Below are 24,273 nucleotides of genomic sequence, written 5' to 3'. Positions count from 1 at the left end.
AATCTACCTATTAATTTCAGGCTACTTACTAGTAATGCTAAATAATGTAAGGTGTTAAGATGAACACCTTAAGTGGTTGAATAATAATGATGTTTCCAACCACTCTAACATTCATAATGCTGACAACAAATGTGCTATTATTACCATTGTTTTGGAAAAGTTAGTTAGGCAAACTACCAAATTTACCCATTTCCCCACTTACCCCAGATGGTCGATCAGCCAAGACATGTTTGGAGAACAGATTTTGCTTCTTTTGTTTAGAACTGGAGCTACAAGGCTAACATTACTGACAAGTGGAACTCAATAGTCACCTAAATAGCCCGAATTGTTTCAGTAAAAATACACCCCCAAAACTTCTCCAAACCTGCTCAAATCCCATTCAGATCTTCAATAGGGTTGCACTGGTTTGCCCATGTGGTTTAGAGTGCAGTATAACTGTAAAATATGACTATAAATATGAGGAAAACCTCTTTATACAGCCAAGTCAGGCCTGTGGCACAACTCTGTTTGGCCTGCAAAATTATTTTCATTTTCTATTAATATTAGCCCATTTCACCATTAGCTGCACTACAGTTCCCAGCGTGCACTGCAACGTAATGTGTGCTCCCACACCCTCCCCAACAAAGATCTATGGGACAGCATCACAAAAACAAACAAACAAAAAACTGTAAACTGGGGACATTAAAGAGGTAAACAGTGATCAGAGCTAATGTAGTCTATTGTTTTATATTTTAAAAAATGTGTGTTTTTATTTTTTAATCTTTTAAGTATTCGGTGCCTGTTTCTACCATTGTAGTTTTGCCATATTGTGAATAAACAATGTCCAGTTGGAGTCATGGCTAAACGTTCAGTAAAAATACAGTAAGAACACAGCCGGCTCACGGATTTGTTGAGATTTTTTAAAATGGCTCTTTTAGTGGTTGACTTTGACACCCCTGCTCTACGGGCAGCCATCTCAGACAACACCAAGGCTGGTATTCAGATGGTCATTGTCACAGATACTGATTCTAGATCAGCACTCCTGCTGTTGAGGTGGTCTGTGAATACAGACAGTCCAAAGGGGCTGCCTGCAGTTTTATTCATTTCTATTGTTCGCAGCTGTTCATGCTGTGTCCTAAACCACTTTGACAAGTCTGCGGCACTTTAATCAAGACCTGGATGCGGTTTGAGAGATGTTTTGGGGACGTCTTTACAGAAAACATTTGGGCTATTTGGCTGGCTATAGTTTGCTAGCTATGTTAACCTCGTAGCTCCAGCTCCAATGCTAGCCAGTGTGGGCATCTGTGAGCTAACGTTCTTCTCCAAGCGTATCAAGCTGTTCAATGTTGCTAAAAAACAGCTTCACATGACTTAGAGGTGCTAGCCTTCACCATACTAGCCCTAGTAGTACAGTGTGATGAGGAAACCTAGCCAGTGGGTGGAACTGGACATGACTAAACTGGTGAAAACTGCCAAAAAATAACATGTTCTGGCAGATTGACTACATTAGGGGTGAGTGGAATGCTACCTGGCCTGAGCTGAAAGTTTTACAGAAATAGCATTGGTAGCTAATATGACATAATATAATAATATAATAATAAATGACATAATATAATAAAAATGACATAATATTTAAATATATATATATATATATATATATATATATATATATATATATATATATATATATCTCACTGCTGTTGGAACAAAACCTCCATTTTTGTCGTTTTTCAGTTTTTGACATAATTTAAAAATACCTGTTGCCATTTACATTGTGTGTAAATTTCATGATGAATGGAAAAAACGTCCTAAAATTACTTGGACAAAAAGTCTGGTTCCATCGACTTACATTGAAAGTAAAAGATGTTTTGGAGATGCGAGGTTTTGTTCTTACAGCGCTGATATAATACATATATATATTAAAAAGGTAATATTGATTCAAGATTGATATCCGCACAGTTTAATGTGGTGTACATGTACGCATATATACACCACTGCTTCCGAACTTTACTCTCACAGCTTGGTTTTTTGAATGAAGCCACACTGACCACCCTGGAGACCGTTATCACACTGGGGGTGTTAATTAAACCACTGATTGTTTCCATCGTGTTCAGGATGGCCACAAAACACGAAGACATGTTAGGTGTTAGTGAGAAGCTGTTCTACATGAAATGGTGGGGTATCAGTGATTAATGTCAATTAAATCTCCACTGCTGCAGATGACCACTGTCAGTGTCAGTTAAGTGGACACTGATGTTTTTCCTTTTCTGCGCTTCGTGACAAACCAGCTCCATCACTGCGTGGCCTGTCACTGCTTAAAGAGCTGTCTGTTCTGCTTAGTTTAGAATACTCGTTCTCTGTCTTACTGTCACACTCACATTTCTAATAGACCTGATGATGGACAATAAGTAGGTCCCTCCTCAGTTATTATAAGCTCTGCATGAGGTCTGCTGATGTTGAGCTGTGGTTCCAGAAATGACCGCAGATACCTCACCAAACTTGGTCAAAAAAACGAGAAATAAAACACCTCTCCAATAATGCTAATTTCTACTAGCATCTCTATTGTTTTTCTGATGGTGTGTTAGCACTAAGCTAATGCTGGTGCATTGTCCATTTTAAATTAAACTTGGACATTTGAAGCTTGTCAAAGACTCTCCATTTTTTATTTGAAGTTTGCAACAGACATTAACACCTTCACTTCTCACACAGACAGAAAAGGCAGCAGTAATGCTATCACCATAGCAACATTCACATGGCTTCATGCCGCCGTCAGCTGTGTAATGTTGCCAATTTTGCCATGAGGCGCAGAATGATTCTGACGGAGTACATGCTTTTGAATTTGTGCTATTTACTGACTTCTTTCAAATGTTTATTCACTTCCTTTTGCCGTCCATTATGAATGAGTTTCAAGTCAATGGCAGGGTCAACAGCAGAGTCAAGTCAGACTCGACAGCACGATACAGATGCGGCAAATTACCACCAGGTCATGTACAGCTAAGTGAGCTATAGGTAAGGCCTTCAGGAGCTGCACAGAAGGCCTGAAATCTCAGATTAACTAACAACATAATTAGGAAATGATAGCAAAATCTACTACTAATGTTTTGATTTCTGATGGGTGGGACAAATTTCATAGGCAGAAAACATCACTCTATGCCTTTACTGACTATAAATATGAGTCTAACCAGGCTTCAGAGTCACTGTAAAACTGATGCATACAAATATATCAAACATATTTATATATTAAAGCATCAATTTTATCCTTAAAGTGTATTAAACACATGCTAATGTTTCTAGTCATGTGAAGTTCAGTGAAGTTCAGGACATAAACAGGTACAGCAGAGATCAGCTTTAACCACTGGCACGGCCGATGGCACAACGTGGGATAATTTAGCTGGAATTTTCTGTTGCTGCTCCATTAAAGACAAAGGAATATCGGGATTGCTGTTGTCCACCGACTGCCAACATGTCAACACTGCATTAGCAGGAAAGAGACATGAGAGAATGTCTGTTGTAAGGAAACTTTATCCACCTTTAAGTACTTAAGCAACACAGTAGACGGCAGAAGGCAGTCTGTTAAAACTCCACCCACTATGCTGATAGAGTAATACCACCAAGGCCCAATCCCATTTTTATCATCACCCTACCCCTTGTTTTCGAGTGTCACTTTGGCCCTTGGAACTGCGTTACAAGGGGTAGTAGTTGAAATCTTCCCCTATGAAATGGAACCCTGAAATAAAGAAAAACATTACTTCATTAACAGCTACTAGCGCTGCTCTGTAGGCGACCCTGCCAGTCTGCAGTGACAGCAGAGGAGGGTAAAGTTCAGCTCCTCACTGCTGGGCTTTAGTTACATTAAGGGCATCATATGCCTTCAAAGAGGGGGACAATTATTTACCATCACCCACCCCCTAATTCCTCAGTGATATGAAGCTGAAGTCAGTTATTCTCCAGCTTCTTGTTCGAATTTTCACATTCCACCTTAAATGGAGCAGCAGTTCTGATGCCTGAGGCTTCATAATGTAATTGCTGCAGCATTTAAGGTGGAATGGGAAATTTAGCTAGCTAGCTAATGAGACATCAACATACTACTAGCAATCTTTATGGTTGTTATGAAGAAAAGGACCAAAATACATTGAAATGACTAAGATAATAAATGGTTATCATATTTTTAACTGAGAAAATTCTCACATTTGTGGGTTTCTTTGGTCTCTTGTTCAGCCATCTTGCCAGTTTTTCTTTTTTTCTCATATCTCTCTGTTTGGAGTCTCTGAAAACCCTCTGTTTGGAGGATCATGTAGCCTTAACACTTCGCCCTACCCTTCTGTCTCAACAAAAATCAGAACACTCTACCCTAGACGTGAACGTGCAAAATGAAGAAGTAAGGGCTAAGTGGTAGGGCCGAGGGGTGAAATGGGACTGGGCCTAAGTCTACCCTCTGGAAAACTTTGACAGAACAAATTATACACACACACACACATTTTCTAAACCGCTCATCCTTCTCGGTCACAGGGGTGCTGGAGCCTATCCCAGCGGTCATTGGGTGGAAGGCGGGATACACCCTGGACAGGTTGCCAGTCCATCGCAGGGCTCAAATTATACAGACCGACCATTGTTTAATCAAAATTCATAACTTACAAACACATTTCACTGCAGAATTCTTCATCTTCATCAGCATCTGCCCACTGGTTTCCATTATAAGTATACTTCGTTACTGTTCTAAGTAAGCAGTTCTAAGTTCTAAGTACCGGGAAACATTGAAATTATTGTCTGTGGTAATTTGTTGCATCATACAGACACAGCAGACTGAGATTAGGTTGAAAATCAATCAACTCTTCCTTTAATCATGACTGCTTGTATTCATTGTTTGTATTGTCATTATTTTGGCTAAACGAAAGTCCAGGTAATGTCGCGTGGCACCGTCACTAAACGGCTGTTTGACTGTCTGTCTGCGCCCCACTGACCTCATTCATCCAGAAACAGAAAGAGACATGAGGACAAACAACAACAAACTCCCAGCGAGCGCATTCCACAGTGACATATTTGCAAAGCTAGGCAGCGACAGAAACAGCTGTGGCCTCGGTCAGGCGCTTTCTCTGTATGCATGGGGGTGGGGGCAGTGGGCAGGGGGTGCACTCATGCGTTGGCATTATATAAGGTTTTATTATAAGGAATTTGCATGTATTTGTCCAGCCGTGCGTCATGCCGAGGCCTCGCGTATAGCCCAGCCTGACCACTCGTATTTGATCCTATTGTAAAATGGCCATAATGTGATGCTGTCTGACCGCACAGCCATGAGTGATGGTTTCTTTGATTGCTCACAAGGCTGGGGTCATGCACACCAAGCATGGTGACATCACATATCTAGAGAGCGTCTTCCCTTTATTCATGTCCTGATTTCATGATGTTTCACAGATAATCTCTTAAAATGGGACCAATCAGTATTTATTACAAATACAAGCCTGAAAATGAGGCTGTTATTAATTTAGTTTGTATGTATTTTGAACTCCTGACTTGCATTGCAGTTAAAGGGGAATTCCACCAAAATTCTAAAAATTTCAGCAGAATGCAAGTGTCGAGATGTAAACAAAGTCATTTGGAGGAGTTTGATGGGAATGCTCCGTTCTAGATAAACTTACTGATTCCACTGTAAAGATTCTGTACGGCGGTGGCGATAGGATCCAGGGGCCACAACATATGGTGTCATATATACGTATATGATAAGGTAGTGGTCAATCTGAGTTTCTCTAGAATGAAGCATTTCACATCAAACCACTCTGAATGACTTTGTTTACATCTTAACCATTAGAACATACAGAACTTTGGAAAATTCTGCGGAATTTCCCTTTAACTGTTATGCCAAATCCTTCAAATACTGAGCAACAAACTTCCAGCCTCTTTTTTGAGCGTTCTTGAGTGGGTAGGTGCATATACTGGGTTAAATACACATGCTTGCCCTTCATGGACGTCTGGGAACCATTTTATTATCCCGTCCTCTCTGACTTAGTCCTACTTCAGACAGCTCGTTATTCCTCCGCAAACCCTCGTGTTGGTTTACTGTGTGGACTGCAGCTGTCGCCCCTTCATCTCAAACCCGCGCGGCTGCAATTTAATCGTCAGCAGCTCGACGTCGTGGGCGCTGCCCGCGCTGAAATAAGTATGGAGCCACTTTCCACGAATGGGTTACGCATGTGTACATTCAGAACGTCAGAAGCCGGTCCTGAACAAGAAGGACGTTGCACTCAAAGTGTTTGCAAAATGGTAAAAAATGAGTGTCATACAAGTTTCACATCAACAGTGAGGCAGCTTGAAGGGGAATTCCACTATTTTTTTCAAATTTTCTGTAGAATTCAATCACTGAGATGCAAATAGAGTCATTCAGAGTGCTTTGGTGAAATGGTTGATTGTAGGGACTCAGGTTTCTTTACAGTGGTGATGGGAACCAGGGGTCAGCATGTCTACAACACAAATATAGCCATTTTATTTACTATCCAAAATCACTAGTGAACCTACACGAGTCTTCTAAGCTTTTATATACAATGTTGATGATGGTAAAATAGTGATAAATCTGAAAATATATTGTAATAACTTTCTGTGAGGGAGCTTTTAGAAGCAATAAACTCTTCAGACGTCTGGTTCCCATCACCACCACTGTGAACAGTTCTGACTCTGTAAGCTTCTCCAGAACAGAGCATTTCACACCAAACCACTGAATGACTGTTTACATCTTAACCATTTAATTATGTAGACATCGTGGAAATATTGGTGGAACTGCCCTTCATATAACCTCTGGTTTTCTGTATAATGTGCTCACAATAGAGATATAACTGCCTGTTCAGTTAGCTTAAAGGAGAATTCCACCAATTTTTCCACATTTCTGCATAATTCAATGGTTCAGTTGTGCAGTCATAGTGGTTTGGTGTGAAATTGTGCACTTTAGAGAAACTCACCTCCTCAGATGTTTCCTTTACAGGGGTGGTCTTGATGTCATCACAAGTATAAGCATTGTATTTATTGCCCAACATGACCAGTAAACCTACACTGTTTAAAACAGGATTACTTTGGGCACTATTTTGCTTTGCATGTACCTCTCCACCTTCTGAAACCTTCTCAAAGCTATCAGTGCCTCAGGCTTCAGGGAGCACTGACTGGCTCTGTATAGGCTCTGTATAGGACCTCTGTATAGGACTTCTGTATAGGACCTCTGTATAGGCTCTGTATAGGACCTCTGTATAGGCTCTGTATAGGACCTCTGTATAGGACCTCTGTATAGGCTCTGTATAGGCTCTGTATAGGACCTCTGTCTAGGCTCTGTATAGGACCTCTGTATAGGACCTCTGTATAGGACCTCTGTCTAGGCTCTGTATAGGCTCTGTATAGGACCTCTGTATAGGGGCTCTGTATAGGACCTCTGTATAGGCTCTGTATAGGTTGTATAGGTTCTGTATAGGACCTCCGTATAGGACCTCTGTATAGGCTCTGTATAGGACCTCTGTATAGGACCTCTGTATAGGCTCTGTATAGGACCTCTGTATAGGACCTCTGTATAGGCTCTGTATAGGACCTCTGTATAGAACCTCTGTATAGGACCTCTGTATAGGCTCTGTATAGGACCTCTGTATAGAACCTCTGTATAGAACCTCTGTATAGGCTCTGTATAGGACCTCTGTATAGGACCTCTGTATAGGACCTCTGTATAGGCTCTGTATAGGACCTCTGTATAGGACCTCTGTATAGGACCTCTGTATAGGCTCTGTATAGGACCTCTGTATAGGACCTCTGTATAGAACCTCTGTATAGGACCTCTGTCTAGGCTCTGTATAGGACCTCTGTATAGGCTCTGTATAGGACCTCTGTATAGGACCTCTGTATAGGCTCTGTATAGGACCTCTGTATAGAACCTCTGTATAGGACCTCTGTATAGGACCTCTGTATAGGACCTCTGTATAGGCTCTGTATAGGACCTCTGTATAGAACCTCTGTATAGGACCTCTGTATAGGACCTCTGTATAGGCTCTGTATAGGACCTCTGTATAGAACCTCTGTATAGTCTCTGTATAGAACCTCTCTATAGGACCTCTGTATAGGCTCGGTATAGAACCTCTGTATAGAACCTCTGTCTAGGCTCTGTATAGATATAGAATCTTGAAGATGGTTCTATATCGCACCAAAAAGGGTTCTACTATTACAAGCTTGACATCATAACAACAGCAGAACTCTTTTTGGTGCTATATAGATCCATATACAACACATCTGAAGAGCCACTTCAACATACAGAGACCCATTGAAGCATGCAAAAGGTTTTTGGGTGTTCATGGTTCTATATAGAACCATTGCACTCAATAAAGAACCCACGAAGAACCACCTTTTTTAAGAGTGTTAGTCACGCCTGGCTGCTAGTTGACCATTCCAGCAGCGTGATTGGTCCGGCTTGTTCATACACGTAGCGTGCACGTGATATATGCATCCCCTCCTCGCTGACGACCACCCAAAGGCAAACACCTGGCACGGTATATAAGACGTGGTCACATGCTCGTTGTAGAGTTTACGAGTTGAGGAGGAGCGACCCAGTTGGACTACACTGCGCTCCAGAGTTGGCTCAGTGAGAGGAGCTGTCCACTGCCGGAGGTGCTGAAGGCGGCCGTTCAATGACAGGAGCTGTCCTCGGTGCTGAACTCGCTGATTGAAAGGAGCTGTCCAAGCCTTTGATAGACGACGGGAAGACCCCCTTATCTCCTCACCGTAAAGGAGAGACGTTGCTGGACAGTGCTCTAAGTTGCTGGTGTACTTTCGCGGTGAGTTCGCGTGGCTTTTGTCCAGGACGAGCGGACAACCTTTCCGTGCGTAAGTTAAAAAACACTTCAGCTCGGCGCGATGGCTTTCATGGTCAAGCACATGATCGGCGGTCAGCTGAAGGACCTGACCGGAGGCTTGACGGAGGAGAAAACCGAAGGGGAAAAAAGCGAGGCTGGAGCGAAGGGAATGACCCAAGAGGAGTACGAGCAGTATCAGCAGCAGCTCGAGGAGGAGAAGTAAGGAGAGGTTTCACCACAAATGCTTTGAATCAGTGACTTAAAGGGGAATTCCACTAATCTTTCCAAATTTCTGCATAATTCAGTGCTTGAGATGCAAACCGAGTCAGAGCGGTTTATGTGAAACGCTTCACTGTAGAGAGTGGTGCTGATCGGAACCAGAACCAGGGGTCGCGTGGCCACAACGCAAATGTAGCCAGTTTATTTACTATCCAAAACCACCGTAGAACCTCCACGTGCCTTCTGAGGTTTAACATGTAACGTTGATTGGAATAATAGTCATAAATGTGAAAAAATATGTTTTCTTTGGGGATTATTTTGCTTTAGAACACCCTGCTGTATCCCTGTATCATCAAAAATGTCTCAGGTATCATATTCATAACCATTTCATGTCATAACTTTCTGTGAGCGAGCTTTTAGAGGTGGACGTCTGGTTCCTATCACCACCACTGCGAACCATTCTGACTTTAACCAGTGAATTATGTAGATTCTTAACCGTTTAATGAGGTCGAATTTTTGGAAAAAGCGGTGGAGTTTCCCTTAAACGTGTTTGAGAGAGGTGCTTTGCGCTTGAAGTTGAGCTCCGCGAAAGCGAGCTTTGTTTTCGCGTTCCCAAAAGGGAACGTGCGCTTTTGCGCGTGGCTGGTGAGCGCGTCGCGCGCTTCTCCAGCTGTCATTCTCGCTTAGGGATAGTGCTCGCGTGCGGCTCCCACTAATTAACGAGAAAACCAGCAGGTGCTAGAAATGAACTCTTTGACACACTTACATTATGCCAGCTTTTAAATAAGGCAGCTCGTGCCAAACGCTGTAGCCATGGTTTTTATGCATATATATATATATGCATGTTGCTGGTATATATATATATATATATATATATATATATATATATATATATATATATACCAGCAACATGCATGCAATGAAAACTTATATGACTAAAATATGCCATTCATATATGACTGTTACAATATAAGATTATATATTCTTATATTGTTAAATGTATGTATTACACATATATGTTTATATGCATTGATAAATGACTGAAATGTATGTCCCATATTTGAAAATGTCCAATAAGTTGGCCTATATGTCACATATAAGTTGGACATAAGGGAAATCCATAGATTGTCAAATATCAGATATCCACATGCTTTTCTGTTTATATTTCACTACAGCACAAAATATTGATGATAAAATACATTTTATTTCTTTACATCTACATATTTACCACCTTCTCCAAGCACTTTACAGAAGAATGCATAGGAAGACTCAATCAGCACTGACGCAAAGTCCATCAGAGGCTTACATTTCGCCCGAGCTGCCGCCATACGGTCATTTCATGCTCCACTATGCGTGATCTTCTCATGTTTGCTCCTGCCGTGTGGAGGGTGCTGGCTGAAGCTCAGGGTATACGGGCTGTGACCTCGCAGAGGGACTAACCCAACGTGGCGCGCCCTAAATCCAGCGCCAGCATCACTACAGACGCGTTTTGAAGCTCGTCAGGACTCGCCATCAGAGCCTCAGCAGGGGTCTGTGAGTCAGGCACTGGAAATAGACCGCCAGCATCGGATTTCTGGCACTTTGCAAAGTGCTCGGAAACGAAGAGAAGAAGCAGGTTTCAGGCTCCTCCAAGCGGACTATCTATAGAGTTAAAGAGGTGTGCTGTAGTTCACACTCACATCATGTACAATCACTGGAGGCTTACTCATATGATTGCCCTCTGAGTGAGACCCCATTACGCTGCCTTGTCACGGACAGCTCTCAGCTCAGTTCCTCGTTCAAGATGAATTATGAGCCCTAATCATAGATCAGCCAACGGAGGCCACAGCATGACCTTCAGTAAACACATGCGTCTTACAGGTGAACAGGGGTCTATTCATGTTCAAGAGGGGAAGGCATAATGCTGTTATTACACTCGTTCTTTATAAGGCACATACAGAGCTTTGATCCCATATTGTATCTTGAATTGCATCTTTTTACTTACTTTTGCATGGTTTATTTATCAAAAACAGCCAGTTCTCTTAGAATTAGACAGGCATTTTATGTCACTGTGCCTTTAAATTGGAATTCCACCAATTTTTCAACATTTCTGCATAAATTAGATCTCTTTACAGTGGTGGTGATAGGAACTAGGGGTCACCACGTCTACACACAAATATATCCATTTTATTTACTATTCAAATCGAATGGGTCTGAGTTTTATATCCAATGTTGATGATGGTAAAATAGTGGAACCCTGAAATTAATACATTGATATAGTAACTCTCTGTAATGGAGCTTTTAGAGGCTTCAGACGTCTGGTTCCTATCACCACCACTGTTCCTCTAGAAAATTCAGATGTGTGGATCCTTTGGACGGCCACAGTGATCCATTCATGTCCCAACAGCCAGGAACAGCACGTATAATCATTTTCCAGCAATGTAAATGAACTTTGTTCTGATTGGCTGGTCTATGTTGTGCCTCCAGGCAGAAACACTCCTTATAACATCAGCATTAATGGACAGAGCTGAAGGCTGTATGTAAATGTGTTCATTTTAATGACATCACAAAAACAGTTTATTCTAAACGGGCTGTTTTCACAGCTTAGTTTCCATAAATAGAACGTATAGACCACAGACTGAACACTACATTTGGTACTTAAATTAAAATACATGCTACATCAGTCTTTTTATGAAAAACAAAAAGAGGAAAATATGTTTTTCCCTGAGTAGAGCTCTTCACAGAGCCATCTGCTAAAAAGGTTCTTCAGGGGTCCAAAGTGGTTCTTCTGCAGCATCACAAATCAGCATCACGAACCTGCGCATCTGTGAGTCACCTTTATCACTGTAACACTGATGCTGTTTCTAAAGCACTTATAGCAGAGCTCCTCCACTAACCAGCCTCCTGGGAAATCCATTATGAAAATGGAGCAAACAACCTGGCAGATTGAGAATAGAGAATACAGAAGATGAAACACCTCAGATCCTTTTCTACCCGCTGCTACCTAAATGTACAAGATGTTTGACCCCTAACCTGTTAAACACAGGCTAGGAAATATTCAAAGGCATGCCACTTGATGATGTCACATTTATATACTGTTAAATGGCAGGAGTGTGGATTACCACTCAGGCTCTCATAGCTATGGCTTCTATACAATACATAGACAGACAGACAGAGAGACAGACAGACAGATAGACATACAGATAGATAGATAGATAGATAGATAGATAGATAGATAGATAGATAGATAGATAGATAGATAGATAGACGGGCGAGCATATGGATGGGCGGATAGATAGATAGATAGATAGATAGATAGATAGATAGATAGATAGATAGATAGATAGATAGGACAGACAGATGAACAGATGATCAGACAGACAGACAGACAGATGGATAGATAGATAGATAGATAGATAGATAGATAGATAGATAGATAGATAGATAGATAGATAGATAGACTGACAGACGGGCAAGCATATGGATGGGCGGATGGATAGACGGAAGATAGATAGATAGATAGATAGATAGATAGATAGATAGATAGATAGATAGATAGATAGATAGATGTAGATGGACATTATTGGTGTTTCAGGGGTCAAGGTCACAGTACATTACCCTTCTCTTCAGGCTGAGAGGTGAATTTTCTGCAGATTCTTCTGTTTTTAACCATAAATAGATCAATATTGTTGATACAGGCACTGTTCCTTTGTCATAAAACAGGCTACTTGTTGTGTTTTGTGTACTTATTATTTATGCTAATTTGAGAGAAGATATGTAGATCTTCTAAATATAGTCATGAGAACCAAAGGCATGCCGTCTGTGCCCGGTCACTGCCTCTGCTCTGCCCTCTGGCGGTCTCATGGCAGCACATCATCATCATCCTTGGGCAAAAAGATTACAGCTGGCAATTAAAGCCGTGATCAGAAACTGCCAAAACAGAGCCGCAGCTGATCCAGAGTTTACCAGCAGGGAGCAGCGTCAGTCCACGCATCACCATCTCAGAGGAAATGGATTTTGGCTTATGGTTCCAAAAGAAAATTTAATTGATATAGAATGCTCACATTATGTGGCTGTTCTGTAAACATTAAGCAATCAACTGTTATACAACAAGCAGTCTAACTCTCCTGCGCATTTAATTGACAACACGTAGTTCAAAAAGTATGAAAGTAAGGCTACTATTATACATTATATATACTTTTCACAATATATAGTATATATAATATATGTAGACTAAATATGTATTGTACATACTATATGTACTATGTATAGTATATCGCTGTAGAAAACCTCCTATCTCCAAAATAGAAACTTTACAGAAGAAGGAAAAAACCTACTTTACTCTTAATGTAAGTCAATGGAACCTGAATATTTTCCAAGTCATTTTGGGTAATTTCTTTTGGTCCATTCATCATGACATTTACATACAATGTAAAGGGCAACAGGCATTTTCAAATTATGTTAAAAACTGAAAATGGGCAAAAATGGAGATTTGAGGTTTTTTCCGACAGCAGCGATATGTGATATATTACTATACATATTTACTATACATAGCATATATAATATGTACATTACGTGCTATATATGGTATATGTAATACATATAGTATACATGTTCTATATACTGTATGTAGTATATTACATATACTACTATTATACATTATACACCAATCAGGCATAACATTATGTTTCTACGCTCATTGTCCATTTTATCAGCTCCACTTACCATATAGGTGCACTTTGTAGTTCTACAGTTACAGACTGTAGTCCATCTGTTTCTCTGATACTTTGTTAGCCCCCTTTTACCCTGTTCTTCAGTGGTCAGGACCCCCATGGACCCTCATAGAACTGGTACTATTTGGGTGGTGGATCATTCTCAGCACTGCAGTAACATTGATGTGGTGGTGGTGTGTTAGCGTGTGTTGCGCTGGTACAAGTGGATCAGACACAGCAGACACAGCTGATCGGTGTATATACTATTACATTGTATTTCAACACCAAATTGTAAACTACTTCTGCCAGATGTATGTCAATTAATATTTTATATTATATTATTTTTTATGTTTAATGAATAATGTTCAATGAATATTAGTTTGCATGTAGCATGTATGTAGCAGTATTCTTATTCTGACTAATTCAAATAACCCAGTCTGCGTAGGGCAAACTGTATCAGTTTTATAATCACTGAGCCTCATAGGAGCAATTTTCCATTCATTTTTCCCATAGAGAAAAACGTCTTAGACCCAGGGCTCGTCTGGATGCTAATGGCGAACCACAAAACGATGACCTCATTGGTCCATAAGCCTACAGGATTAAGCTGTTAGAGGGAAAACTATCAAGAAGCCCCAACATCTTCTGTTCTGAACCAACAGTATGTCTGCTGGAATATGTGTTTATTAGATGGGTTTGAACATGCTGTTGAAAGCTCTTCTACTTCGTGAGCAGATGGAGTTTATTGGAGGGCAGCGTGTGGCCCCTGGCCTTATGTCGTGTTCTATTCATGTTTGCGTGCTTATTCATTTTTGTCCTTAACGGACTGCCAGTCAGTAAGCTCTAGAGACCGTAAAAAATTGAGTGAGTCGTCACTGAAAGCTCACAAGCTCTGCCTCACTGCCATTTTAACAGCACTGGCAATTGTGCTTCCTTGTGCAAAACGCTTCAGTCTGAAATAGACATCAATCTCTTTTTCATTCTACTTTCTTTCTTGCGCCAGTCCAGTTCTCACAGAGTTGGCCTTTGGACTGTGATGTCCAATCCAAAACAGTTGGACAGTTTTGGATATTAAGAGATTAATCCAAACTATATCTGTGAAATAGTTAGATTTGTGTTGGGCCTATATTATCATTTTTTATATCGCTGCTGAGGGAACAAAACCTCGGATCTCCATTTTTGCCGTTTTTCAGTTTTTGACATAATTTGAAAATACCTGTTGTTTTTTACATTGTATATAAATTTTGTGATGAATGGACCAAATGAAACAGCCCAAAATGACTTGGAGAAAAGTCTGGTTCCATTGACTTGCATTAAAAGTAAAGTATGTTTTTTCCTTCTCCTGTAAAGTTACCATTTTGGAGATACACAGTTTTGTTCTGACAACAGCGATATATTATTTAAAATATTTTTTATATGCTATGTCAACATAGCTTCACATACCATTTGCTCTCCAATCCATTTTGAATTCATCATTGTTTTGATGTCACAACTCATTTACAACCACCCATTCGGCCCGCAGCAGTTTAGCTCCACCCATTCCTGTTGAAGTGATGTGGAGTGTTGTTCCTGCAGACAGTGAGTTATTGGAGTGGAAAACGTGGGGGAGTGTTAAACGTTGTGCTGTTCCTGGCTGTAGGAAAGCAAATGGATCGTTGCGGCCTTCCAAAGAATCTGCCAACCAAACGGAGCAGCTTTTTTCCCCCCACATTCCTGAGAAGTCCAGTCCGAACTTAACAGTTTTTCTCACATTTCAGCCCAGACTGCTTTTGGAATGAAAGGGCAGCCAGTTAGAACAGAGGTTATGTACATACATCTGTCTTAAAGGCACAGTAACAAAAAGAGCCTGTTTAATTCTATGGCATAAACAGAGGCTGGAAAATGGTCAGGTAAAAATGAATTATGACTGCTTCAGCACATTAAAGCCAACTTTATAAACAGATTTCATGAGAAGAATAAAATCCAATAAGATGTACATTATTGGCCATCTAATCTTAACACTCGTATCGGAAATCTGGAAGACCCGAAGGCCCTTATAAGGAAAAGTCAAAGAACAGAGTGAAAAGATGGGACTTCAGCTCAGAATGGAGAAGACTAAAAACTCATGACAACAGAAAAGACTTCAGGATTGATGGTGAAGATGTGGAAATGATAGACAGCTTTTGCCTTCTCAGGTCAATTATTAACAACAGAGGATCCAGCAATCAAGAGATGTTCAGCACTTGGCAGAACAAGGATGAAGGAGCTTGTAAAGATCTTTAAATGCAGTGATTCATCTCTACAAACTAAGATCAGTATCGTCCAGGCTGTGGTCCCCTCTGTGGTTCTTTAGGGATGTGAAAGCTGGACAACAAATAAAGCTTGATGGGAAAAATACTGATGATTTTGAACTTTGGTGCTGGCAAAGCCTTTTTAGAGAACTTTGGACGGCAAAGAAGACAAATAATTGATTTTTTGAAAAGAATCAAGCCACACCTCTCACTCAGAGCCCTGATGACCAAACTGAAGCTCTTGTTTTTGGAGATATTCTGGACCAGTTCACTGGAAAAGACTGTTATGTTTGGCAGAGTTTGAGGTAATAGAGGAAGAAGATGACCAGCAACAAGATAGATGGATACAATCAGATGAAACATGAACCACCAGCCATTCAGAAGCCTAAACGCATGATAACACATGATCTCGAGTGTTCTATTGCTTTTATACAACAGTTAAATAAATAAAGTAAGAAATAAATAAACTGGGCCGTGAACGCGGCGTTTAATATGTTTTAATGTAGTTTTAATTATAGTTTCCGCCAAATTATAGTTCCTTAACAAGCAGCTTGTTGCTACATCAGAGTAACGAACTCCGCCCACTCGCTGCCTCACCTTTTAGTACAGACCGAGTCATAAAACCGCCGCAATATCAAGTTTAGCTCAGTTTCTAGATCAGTATTAATGTCGTTTTGTTCCAGCCAGTCTGTAAAGCATCTTACATCTTAGTTTGGCGAATGGTGTTGGGTTCATTTCTGGCTGATTCCAGGTTGTTTAGCTGTTGTTCTGTCACAGCTGCCGACTGAAAAGCTGCTCAGTGGTGATGACAGTTTGGGAATTTAGTGTCGTCTCATCTTCAGAGTCTGACCAAATCGGCCGTCGGTCAAATGTGATCTTGGAAGTGTCCATTTTCTGTTTGTGGCAAAGTAAGAAGTAAAAACGTTCAAAGGGCTTGAGCGTCTCCTACAGCTGTCAAAGTCGTTGCTTAGCAACGGCGTCTCAGCAGAGTGATACAGTGTTTGTGAAAAAAATGTGATGTTATGGTGAAATAACAGCACGGTTAGACAGCACACGCCTCTCAACCAATCAGCTTGCATGGCCGAAACTAACTGTATACTAAGGTATATACTACATATGTGATAATCTCCGATTCTGGAATGCTAGTGTGCAAAATATTCCTGCACTGGACCGTGTCGTACTAAAAAAAGTGAAGAAGTAATGTTGCTATGCCAACGTAAGCCACATCAAGCTGCAAACTTGTTGGCTATCTTGGAAGTTCAAGAAAAGAGGAAAAAAAGGAAAAAAATTGGAAACCCACTAATTTTTGAGGCCATTGTAGGAGCCCACAACTCATCCTCCACCATGTTTCCACAATTTTCCTGCCAACTCCTTGTCGGTGTGGCACTATAGTGACCACTAACGTGCATTCTTAGTTTGTATGTTGGATTATTCTACATATTACACAGTGAGTGTCCTAACAAACCTAAAAAAACATTCCTTTTATATTTTGTAAATGCCAGTTGCACTTTGTGAACAATTTATGATGAATGGACAAATAGAAATGATCAAAATAGCTAGAAAAAAATCTTGTTAGATTAATGAACTTTAAAGGTAAGAACACTTTTCCCTTCTCCCATAAAGTTATATCTTTGAGAATATATTAAATAATTCCACACATTTTTTGAAATTTCTGCAGAATTCTAGTCATTCAGAGTGATTTGATGTGAAATGCTCTGTTCCAGAGAAATTTAAAGAGTCAGTGGTTTTGATAGGAACCAGGGGTCACAATATTTGCAACCCAAATAATTTTACTTACAATCCAAAACCACCAAACCTACATGGGTCTTCTGAGCTTTCATATGGAATGTTAATGATGGTAAATTGGTGGTAAATTTGAAAAAAAAAGTTTTTTGGGGGATAATTTTACCAAATTTGTGTCTCTGCCATAAATGTGCAACCCTGTTTCCAAAAACATGCACAATGTAAATAAAAACAGAATGCAATGATGTAGAAATCATTTCAACCCCATATGTAAATGGAGTTATGACAAAACTGAAGTTTTGGTAGGGTTGAGGTAAGGGGCAAGGGTAACTTTCTGGCAGGCCAAATGAAACACCCTCAGGGGCCAACTTTGGACAATGATGCATTAAACTCTTTGCAAATGTCTGGTTCCTATCACCACCACTGTGAACAATTCTGACTTAAGCTTCTCTAGACACTAAACCACTCTGAATGAGTTTATTACATATTAACCAGTTAATTATAAAAACATTTTTAATGTATAGTGTTTAGTATGGATTCTGACTCTGATATAATTGGAACACAGCATCAACAGTACAAGCAATGTCACGTTTATTGCACTGTCCTATATCGCCCAGTGAGAGCAATACATCTACATATAGTATTATTGTTATGAATGCATGTGATTAGACTATCAAAGCTTGTTTTGCATGTGAAAAGATGGCAACACAAAATGGTGTGAGTGTGAAGCGGGGGAGCGGGGGGCTGTGGCAGTGAATTTAAGATGGCAGCTGGCGGAGTGGGTGAGCATCATGCTCTCTCTCTCTCTCTCTCTCTCTCTCTCTACCCCTCGGGTCCTTCACTGCTCAGCCAGTTTTGTCTCTCTGATCTACTTTCGCCCAGCGGTGCCCTCTGCTCCTGCACCGTAATCACATTGACCTTTCAGCACGCATGTGCATGTGCGTGAATGCACACGTGAGCACGTATGTGTGCTTGCGCTCGTTTTTCCGTCTTCTTTTCACAGCACTGACTGGGTCATGAGATTTGTAAGGTCGTTTAAAAGGGTGGTGATAGGAACCAGACGTCTGAAGAGCCTAATGCCGCTAAAAGCTCCCTCACAGAAAGTCATTACATGAAATGGTTATAAATGTGCTGCCTGATGACTGAGACATTGAGTGCATTTACATGGACTTAATACTCCAAACATAATCGGATTTCTGCAGTTATCTGATTATTGAAATGGTCACGTAAATAGCATACTCCGATCTCTAAGATCAGACTAAGGTCTGGAAATCTAATAACAAATTTGATAAAGAGGCTGGATTTTAGCTCAATAATCAGATTTCTCAGTGCATGTGAACTCTTACTCTGATTTCTTTCGGATTTCTCAGTCTGTGCATGTGCAGAACAGACCGCAGTACCGGAAATAAGCAAGCAGCGTTACTGCGAGATGCAGCAAAACACTTTTGGAGCGACGCTGAAACCAAATACATGCCTGACGAATTGAAGGATTAAAATATTCTTCATCTTCTAGATGATGTCTGTTCATATTTTCAGGTAAAGTGATGCGATAGTTCAAAAAAACAAGTCGCACCATGAAATTTGAGTTTTACATTACGTTTACACCATGTCTTCCGTGAGTTTATTGGCTGGTTGCAAAGCAGAAATCCGATTTCTGTCTGATTCATGTGGACCTGGAGTTTCCCGTTATCTGATTACTCAGGTGAATATAAACGTGTTGGTCAGATTACTGACAAAATCTGATTTTCTGCAGTTATCAGATTATTAAGTGCATGTAAACACACTCATTGTTTTATGATAGTTTTGAAATGTTTTTGGCCTAAACATAATTTTAAAATCTGTTCTTGGCGGAGGGTACAGGGACGTAAGAAAAAATAGTCCCCAAAATAAATTTTATTTGACTATGACTATTGACAGTTGGTGACTATTTCACCATCATCAACATTGTGTAGGTTCACTGTGTAATGAATAAAATGGCTCTATACTGTGTCGTAGACATCGTGACCCCTGGTTCCTATCACCACCACTGTAAAGAGAAGGAGAGTCTGTAATTTTCTCTAGAACAGAGCATTTCACATCAAATCACTCTGAATTTCCATCTCAACAACTGAATTATGTAGAATTTTTGAAATATACAATTACAAATGCATGAAGATTCACAATGTACAAAGTAGGGCTGAACACTATATCAACTGGCCTCACTCATAGGCAAATGAGTCTTCCAAAATTGTGTTAAATTAATACAGAGAGTCTAGGATTCCTTAAAAAGTCTCATAAAAGTCTTTAAAAAATGTTAAAATTTAGACACATGAACTGTATATAATACTACTAGGTATTGCATTTTAAGAAAATGCCTAAATCTCATTGTGTATATAATTCAAAATAGTCAGATAGTCTATATAAAAATATCCAGCCAGAAGTGGCTCTGTAATACTCTAAACTCTTGTGTTGCGGAAATTATATTAATTTTTCTTTATTGATGGGTTGAAAGGACTGAAAAGCATTGAATTGATTTTTAGAACTGTGCCACAACCCTGTAATCATGTCACGTCACGCCAACACTGAGATATTTCTAAATGTCACAAGTTATACCACAGTTGGAATACGTTGCAATGTAATCACAAAAGTACAGATAGAGAAAAATGATGGCAGGTTTGGTGTTTAATGTGGGACAATAAAACTGCACATCTGCTGGTAGAGTCATTAAATGAATAAATGAAATATATTTTGAGGAGCAGAAAAGAACTTTAATTTGGTGTGTGTGTGTGCGCGTGTGTGTGTGTGTTGGACTTACACCTATCACTTTTTTCTTGCAGGCAGGAGCGAGATGCCAACTTTGCCCAGAAGAAAGCGGAGAGGGCCACAGTCAGAACTCACTTCAGAGAAAAGTACAGACTGCCAAAGGTACAGACCCCGCTCACTTTGAAGTGATAGTTTGGACAAATGTCAAGTTTTGCTTAATTTCCCCCTTTACCCCAGAGGTAGTTCATCAGCCAAGACTAGGTTGTTGTCCAAAGTTTGCTTCTTGTAGTTGGCACTGGAGCTCTGGGGCTAATACAGCTAACAAGAAATAGAAGCTTAGCTATCAGGTTAGCATTGCGCCTCAAACTTGCCTTATCTTGTCAAGTCGTTAAAAGGAAATTCCACCAATTTTGCAAAATGTGTGCATAATTTGATGACTGAGATGTAAACACAGTCATTCAGAGTGGTTTGATGCGAAAGGGCTCATTATAGATCACGTGTCAGGTTGCAGTCCTCGCGGGCCAAACCACTGCAGACTTCAGCACACTGCCTCGTTAAACACACCTAATTCAGCTCATCCGCTAATTAGCAAGGCCTTTATGGACTGAATTCAGAGCGGTAGAGGAGGGTAGACGTTAATCTCCGCAGCTCTTCGACCCAGCAGATCCCCAGTTTAACACGCCTGTTGTAGAGAAACTTACTGACTTAGATTTCTTTACAGTGGTGGTGATATGAATCAGGGGTTGCCATGACTAAAACACAAAAATATAGACACTTTGTTTACTATCCAAAACCACAAGTGAACCCACATGTGTCTTCTGAGTTTTCATATATAATGTTGAGAATGGTAAAATATGGGTAAATCTGGAAAAAATGTATGTTTTTTGGGGACCACATTGACTTATGACACCCTTAAAGCATCTCTCCCCAATTAACAGACTTTAAAAAGTACATAGTAGCCCAAACGTTTATCTCAAAACTATCATAGAACAATGTGTTCATAATCATTTCATGTACTAACTGCTTCAGACGTCTGGTTCCTATCATCACCACTGTGAATAATTCTCTCTAGTATGAAGCATTTCACACCAAACCACACTGAATGACTGTTTACAGTTTAACAATTGTGAAATTTTGAAAAAAAACCCATTTAATTAATCTCAAATAGACATACTAGTGGTTTCTGACACAGACAACAACATACTGTTACCTGTAAAGTACTGTAAAAATGAACGCGTTCGTGCTAACAGCTAAAAACATTAGCAGCAGCCACCTTAAAGCTCATGTTGCACTTACTTCTGTCCATTTTTACAGATAAAAATATGCCATACAGTGTCAGAGACAACATAAACAAGGCTATTAGCACAGTTTGAGGTAAGTGTAATGATTTAGTCTGGCAGTTTGCACAGCGCTAATTTGTGAGGTATAAGCTAGCATTGCTTTTTAGCTCATAGCTCCAGAACTAAAGAAGCAAAACACAGCCGTGTCTTGGCTGATCGACTACATTTGGGGTAGAGAACCTCATGGAAAATTGATTTTTCACTAAAGGTTTGCTTAAATATGAAGCATCGCAAGCTCACAGATCGTATCGCTGTTAGGCTAACAACATAAAGGAAATGGCGGAGCATAATCAGTGCTTTATATCGGTGGAAACAAATCTCTTAGTACTTCATATTTACAATGTGCTTGTGTGTGTGTGTCTGTGTGTGTGTGTGTGTGTGTGTGTGTGTGTGTCAGAACGAGCTGGATGAAACGCAGATCCAGGCCGCAGGGCAGGACGTGGAGCTGCCCACCGAGCTGGCCAAGATGATCGCCGAGGACAACCAAGAAGAGAAGCACAAACAGTCCGTCCTCGGCCAGCTCTCCAACATCCAGAACGTGGATATTGACCACCTGAAGGACAAAGCTCAGGCCACGCTGGAGGAGCTGAAAAACTCAGCCGAGAAATGTTCGCTAATGTGATCTTCTCTGCTGTCTTTCTCTGTTTGGCTACATTCACATTACAAACTTTGTTATTGCTCAACTGACCTTTGTCCATCTTTTCGTTGCAACTGTTGCTAGTTTGGACAAGCCGTTTGGAAATCCTGTTCAACCTAATTTGAAATTGTAGCGCTAAATCATCGCAATGGCTATATTCAGAGTGCTGGTCTAGGCTGGTCTAGTGTTGTTCTGATGCTGGTTTAGCTGGTCACCCCAGCATGGTCATGCTGGTTGACGTGTATACCAGCATCCAATGCTGGTCTATGTTGGCTCTTCTAACACAGTTGTCATGCTAATGTTATGTAAATGTAATGGTGAAACATTTATAGCTGGGGATTCCCACAGAAGTCATTTTGATTTGATTTGAGCAACAACAATGAAGGCTCGCCCAGTAGCATAGCATTTAAAACTGGGAACTTAATGTTAGCGACTCTAAACAGTGTGCTACAGTTCCTTATTCGTTTTGAACAGGATATTTGAATGGGATCTGTGGGTGGATGGGTCAGTTCCAGCTCTTTTGGCTCAGATCGGACCTTTCTGCCTTGATGGTTCACATTTGTGTTCGTAAGGGTACTTTTCCACTGCACATTTTAAAACAAGAACTGACCCAGATGGGAACTAGGGCCTCTAGTTCTACTTCAGTCCACTTGCTTGAGAAAAACTGTCATAGTAAATGATTTAGTTGTCATTTTGGTCATTTTGTGCCACTCTAAACGGTCAAATTAGTTGCCTCGCTTGCTAGTTAGCTTAGCTTATTTGCCCACATGAAACTTAATAATGCCCTGTTCTGTCTTCAATCATGTCAACATTTACTCGTGTATAGCTTCGTTTTTTCGAGTGTGAACTGACACATTAGCATCCTTTTTTGCTAATTAGCTTAGCTTAATACTAGTTTTATTAGCATGATAGCATGTGTGGTGTTCTGTTTTCCACTCAGACACACAAAGTAGTTCTAAAATCAATAAATTATAAATTATAAAAATAGCAATCGACACATCACTGGTGATGTAGAAGTGCTTGGTGACTTTGTCCTCACTTTGCTAAGTTGCTAAACTGTCAATAGCTTTAGCTGCAAGTGTTACCAAAGACACAGAACCCCCTTTGAGTATCCTTAGGTCCTGTTGGTACCAGTCGTGAGCAGGTACCAAAAACCATAATACTGGAACTTTCGGTTCTGGACTATGGATCCCTGCTGGTGACATCCCGTATAAATAAAAATCATGCTTTATTAAGTCGTGGGAATGAGATCCTATGCGTGGCCATGACTTAGTAAGGTGTGGGAATGAGATCCTAATGCATGGCCACGACTTAGTAAGGCATAGACATAAGATAATTAAGCCTTGACCACAGCTTAATAAGGCATGATCTCATTTCCGCGCCTTACTAAGTCACAGTCATGCATTAGGATCTTGTTCCCACATGTCAGTACCGCGTGGCCATGCATTACTTTTATTCATACCGGATGTTTCCTGCAGGGCTCTGTACTGGACCATTGACCAATGGGAAAAGCACAGTTCCAGTTTTCTGGTGCCAAAGTTTTGTTCAGTGGAAAAACACCCTAAGTGACCCATATCTAACATTAGTGTGAACACATTTATGAAACCAACAACCTGCCGATCCTGGCCGATGATGCACATTTGCAGAGATTTTAATATTTGGAGGAAAACTTACATTTTCTCACTGTGATCATTAGGACTAAATATGAACACAGTTCGTAGTTCAATATATCAGATTGGGTTCACACAGCATTGGAAAATCAAATCTGGTTGACATTTAGGCAAAAAAATCAGATTAGTGGCACTTCAGCCCTGTAATGTGAATGTAGCCTCTCTCTCTCTCTCT

General features: G+C 40.4%; 1 protein-coding gene across 1 annotated transcript; it reads left to right on the top strand.

Annotated features, from left to right (window-relative positions):
- The first annotated feature begins 8,532 nt into the window (after positions 1-8,532).
- On the top strand, positions 8,533-22,450 carry cplx3b (complexin 3b). The gene is made up of 3 exons (XM_036585243.1): positions 8,533-9,008; positions 20,526-20,613; positions 22,189-22,450. Exons 1-3 carry the CDS (start codon positions 8,851-8,853, stop codon positions 22,411-22,413), a joined length of 471 nt encoding a protein of 156 aa, XP_036441136.1. The 5' UTR covers positions 8,533-8,850; the 3' UTR covers positions 22,414-22,450.
- Positions 22,451-24,273: the final 1,823 nt, after the last annotated feature.

This window comes from Colossoma macropomum, unplaced genomic scaffold (assembly GCF_904425465.1).
Source record: "Colossoma macropomum unplaced genomic scaffold, Colossoma_macropomum, whole genome shotgun sequence".
NCBI classification, from domain to species: Eukaryota; Metazoa; Chordata; class Actinopteri; order Characiformes; family Serrasalmidae; genus Colossoma; species Colossoma macropomum.
Note: the sequence above shows the minus strand (reverse complement) of the source record. Positions and strands in the feature narration are given on the sequence as shown.

Excerpts from the sequence above, each read along its gene's own strand:
- cplx3b (XM_036585243.1), top strand. The coding sequence starts at position 8,851 with ATGGCTTTCATGGTCAAGCACATGATCGGCGGTCAGCTGAAGGACCTG. Across the intron at positions 9,009-20,525 it reads CAGCAGCTCGAGGAGGAGAA|GCAGGAGCGAGATGCCAACT; the intron begins GTAAGGAGAGGT and ends TTTTTCTTGCAG. Across the intron at positions 20,614-22,188 it reads AAAAGTACAGACTGCCAAAG|AACGAGCTGGATGAAACGCA; the intron begins GTACAGACCCCG and ends TGTGTGTGTCAG.